The following is a 5,000-nucleotide window of genomic DNA, read 5'->3' as shown; positions in this document are numbered from 1 at the left end:
GTGGCTCAGGAGGTATAGAGCAGGTCGGCAGGGTTCGAATCCCGGCTCCTCCTGTCCTACATGTCGAAGTGTCCTTGACGCTGAACCCCAACGTTTCCTCCAGTGAGTCGTTCGGTGTGAGCTCGCCTGCACCGTCGGTGTGTTGAATGTGGGAAGTGCGGACGTTTCGACTGTTTCGCCTGCTTCGCCTCCAATAACGTATGAATGAATGAACCGTTGTGAAGCGCTTTGAGCACTTTTGGAAAAAGCGCTATAAAAATTGCAATTCATTATTATACGTCACTGAGGATATATACGTCCCAGGCGCGTCCGTTTTCGATGCGTTTTCGTTTAGTTCAATGTTCAACGTATAAATGTTTTGCTTGTGATTATATAAAAGTGTTGTTGTCTTTCTGGCCTCGTGTATATAGCCCAGACAACTATTGAACCACTTTAAAACCCATTCTGACCTGAGATCAGATTCTACTAAAATGTCCTCTACACATCCTGACAGTTTTTCATTCTGACCTGAGATCAGATTCTAAAAAAACGTCTTCTACATCCTGACAGTTTTCCATTCTGACCTGAGATCAGATTATACTAAATGTCTTCTATACATCCTGACAGTTTTCCATTCTGACCTGAGATCAGATTCTAAAAAAAAACGTCTTCTACATCCTGACAGTTTTCTGAAAAAAAAGCTATGTTTCTATTTTGAAAAATCGAAGAGCGACTGACATGGAATAATTTTCTTTTTCAGAATCTGATCTCGGGTCAGAATGGGGAAAACTGTCAGGATGTATAGAAGATTTTTTTTTAGAGAATCTGATCTCAGGTCAGAACGGGTTAACATTAGTATCGCCACGACAGTGATGCTGGTCAGGAACGAGACGTATTAAGTGGAGTCACTGAAGTTGCTAAATGCCTAAATTGTAACATTGTTTCTACATGGTGTCTCTCTCTGTCTCTCTCTGTCTCTCTACCCAGGAACATGATCAAGTCCTTCTACACGGCCAGTCTGCTGGTGGACGTCCTCACCGTGTTCGGGGAGCTGTCCGACGAGGTATAACTTAACTCCTCCGTCGCCACTAGGGGGCGCAAAAAACTGCCAGTTTCTATACATTTTTTAAATTTATTTTAATTTATATATTTTTTATTTTATTTTTTTGCCCAACGTTATACACGTTTTAAAACGGCGTTAATGGCGTTGTTTGCGCTGTGGGAGTTGATAAAAAAGAAGTTAATTAAAGGTATATTCAGTGATTTCACTCATAAAACCTTAGGTTTCGTTTTTGGCTGTGGGACCTAAGCCTTCGTCCAATCAGGATAGAGAGTCAAAAACGAAACCTAAGGTTTTTTGACCCCCCCCCCCAGGGGTTAACTGGGGACAGGGAGGAACTCCTTATATGGTCAGCACACTCTATAGTAGAGAGGATTATCACAACAAAACAAAAAAATAAGTGATATTTGAATTAAGTGAAATCACTTACTCTGCCTTTAAGTCCTATATGGCTCTTTTTGGGACACAGTGGTTTCCCCCCCCCCCCCCCCCCCCAAAACCTTTTGCTTTTCCGAGACCCCAAAAGAGAGCTTTATTAATCCATTCAGGCCTGACGTCGAGAAAAAAAAAAAAAAAGTTTTCTAAATCACATTTTTCGAAAGAGATTTGAGGCACATTTTAACGATTAAAAACAAAAAAAAAGACCTACATATATGTTCATAGCGCGCCACTCGGTGCCGCGCTATGAACTTGTAGATCTGGCATACGTGGTCTATAAAAAATATATATAAATATCGTATCGGGAAAAATCGGTATCGGTTGAGAGTGACATTTTGTCGGGATTCCCATGGGATGGGATTAACATTTTTATTAATCCCGTGATCGGGACGGGGGACGGGAATGAAAGTCAACGGGATCTACCTAGAATCATAATGATCATTTTCAGCTGGTCGTGGCGCCAAACCAAAAGAACAGAAGCACCCATATTTGTAGTCATCTTTCAGTGAGACAACGCTCTTTTGACTTGCGTTAGACAGCGTTGCGGGACCTCCTTTCTAATTGTGAAGCCTGAAAAGGAAGAAAAATAAACCAAACAAATTACAATTAGCTCTTCGCTAAGTCCCACCCCCAAGCCCGTTCTTGGGCCAATACCACGTCAGCAACGGTTACTGGGGGGGGGGGGTCCGATGAGGGTCCGCAGCCAAATGCAGATCATTCTGGGGGTCCTTGAGACATGAGATAGTTTGAGCACCACTGAAACATATAGAAACATGAGGCGTTTCAGAAAACTGTCAGGATTTAAGACAACATTTTGTAGAATCTGGTGTCGAGAGAGAGAGAGAGAGAGAGAGAGAGAGAGAGAGAGAGAGAGAGAGAGACAGAGAGAGAGAGAGATAGGATCCTCCCTGGCTCACAGCCTGCAACCAGCTTGACACCCTCTGAGGTGTCGACGTGCCAGCAACGTTGCGCATATCAAATGTTGCGATAGTAACCACCAGATAACCCATTTCGACCTGAGGACGACGACGTCGGAAAAACCTACGTTTCCGTGTCAGTGTAGTTTTTCAAACTATTTCATGTAAAGGAACCCCCAAACATATAATGTAACCTCCATCTAAACAAAATATCTTGTTCCAGGGACCCCCTCCACCCTCCCCAAGAAACAAAAGATTTGAGTTAAAAAAACGTTCACTCTGAAAGAATATAATATTCAAAGAGTTGCGCCGCAATATTCACGATTCTTAAAAGACAAATAGCAGACCCACAAGCTCGTATATAGCGCCGTGCCATGAGCTTGTAGATCTGCCATTTTTTTTTCAATAGCTTATAAAGTTTATAATAATCGTTAAAACACCAAAAGGGGTTTGTTCCCCCCCTCGTCCACAATGGGATAACGGAGGAACGTGTTTCATCGCTATAAGCTCCTTGCCAAGGCGCTGTCTTTTGACAGACGTCGTCTGTCTGCTGGAGGATCAAAGGCCCTATAACTCCTGGCAGACCTGAGATCAGATTCATACGAGGTTTCCACTGGACACACACTGGGTCTGATTAACCCATTCTGACCTGAGATCAGATTCTAAAAAAATGTCAGTCGTTCATCGAATTTTCAAAAATAGCAGACCTACAAGCTCGTAGCGCGCCACTCAGTGGCGCGCTATGAGCTTGTAGGTCTGCTATTTTTCAATAGCTAAAGCAAAACATGATGCTAACACCAGAATGGGCACTTCCAACCCTAAAAACAACGAGACCGTAATAAATGACGACAATGATAATGTCCATATTATAGAGGTATTTGTGTCATGCTGTTAGTGTGTACAGTATTCATTGATGTTGTACAGTCACAGTAAAATGATAAAGTCGCTGCCGGGTATATATAAGTTACGCATTTTAGACCTGAGGCCGATTCTAACAAAACTAAATAAAAATAAGTCTTCTAAAGCATGACAGTTTTCTGGGGGAAAAAACATGTTTCTGTCAGTGGGTGCTCAACCCCCCAGAATGTCTCTCCTGTCACTGTATCAGAAAAAATAGTCACAATTGGTACAGTAGGCATGCATCAATTCACTCAACTCACCATGCTAAATTCGAATCACGACACAATTTTCCGAGATTCTTAAAACACAAGATTCTCCAGACCAAGATGTATTTCTTTTGATTATCAAATAAAATGCAATCTGAGAGTGCACACACGGATGTATAACCAAGTGGACGCAACTTTTGGTCACGTGTGTGTGTGTCGAGGTTTCGATTATTACAGGCCTTTCCGGAACTTTATTGTCCGTTTATTAAAAGCTGGAGCGGAATATATATTTTGTATTCTTTTTTTTATTTTTACCCATGTAGACCCCAGAAGAACACATTCTACATTAATGTCTTCTAAATCATAGTTTTCTGAAAAAAAATTGTCTATGTCAGTGGTCAAGGACCCCAAAGATTATCATGTAATTGGCCTGTCGACGCCCAAGCTCGAAGAGCGGCAACATCATTTATCACAGGGTAAAGTAGTGTAGGTCATGGAAGAAACAATGGCAAGTTTTGGGAACCACTCATATAGACCTTTACGTTGTTGTGACCTTGTCTATATAATATCGGATATTATCCGACATTTGGCCTAGTTAAGGCGGGTAATCAGCTGTGTTGGCTTGCAAACATCATTTGTGTTATTAGAGGCAGCACAATTTAGGCATTTAGCAGATGCAACTTAACCCATTCAGGCCCTGACGTTGAAATAAATAAAAAATCATGGCAATTTTCGGGAAGATTTGAGGCACATTTGAACGATTTCTCAAAAATAGCAGACCTATACAAGCTCGTAGCGCGCCACTCGGTGGCGCGCTATGAGCTTGTAGATCTGCTATTTTCGAATAGCTAAATTATAACATAATGTATGTATAACCAACACTGTCATACGACAAAAGTATTAAAAAAATGACATAAATGTATTGGAAAATAAATGCCGTATGAGGTTTTTCTTTTACCCCATGATATAATGACGTTTATAATCCCATAAAAGCATGGGTGGGTTTGCAGTGTCTGAAATGAAAAGCAAAAAAAAGGAGGGAGGCGGGGGTGAATAAAATCCTGTCGTTCCCTGCTGTGCACGTTGTGTATATCTTCCTGTAGCACAGCGCGGGAGCCCCTTTCCTTCCACCCAAATTTAACCCATTATCCCATTTGGTTCGGGAACACCCTTTTGGCGTTAGCATTATGCTATGCTTTAGCTATTGAAAAATAGCAGATCTACAAGCTCATAGCGCGCCACCGAGTAGCTATAGTAGCTAGATTTTTGACTTTAGCTTGTATAGGTCTGCTATTTATTTCTTCCAACAGCTCAAGTATAACAAAAGGGGTTTCCCCGCGGTCCTGAATGGGTTAAGGCAAAAGCATTCATGGATTTGTGTTTTGTGTTTTCATTAAACGCGATTTACAGATATTTTTTTGCCTCCACAGCCTTAAGGCTAACCAAACACACAGGCTCCGGCCCAGTGCAGGCCACCTCCATTGTTTTGGACCCTCTTAT

General features: G+C 41.8%; 1 protein-coding gene across 1 annotated transcript in view; it reads left to right on the top strand.

Moving 5' to 3' along the window:
- Positions 1-5,000, top strand: part of vta1 (vesicle (multivesicular body) trafficking 1) — an 80,806-nt gene that overhangs the window by 47,928 nt on the left and 27,878 nt on the right. The window contains exon 4 of the mRNA XM_080790576.1: positions 967-1,042. Coding sequence (XP_080646702.1) covers positions 967-1,042 — 76 coding nt within the window. The remainder of the gene's footprint in view (positions 1-966; positions 1,043-5,000) is intronic.

The sequence above is a fragment of the Protomyctophum bolini genome (genome assembly GCF_963924005.1).
Source record: "Protomyctophum bolini genome assembly, chromosome: 19".
NCBI classification, from domain to species: Eukaryota; Metazoa; Chordata; class Actinopteri; order Myctophiformes; family Myctophidae; genus Protomyctophum; species Protomyctophum bolini.
The sequence above is the reverse complement of the archived record's forward strand: the minus strand, read 5'-3'. Positions and strand labels throughout refer to the sequence as shown.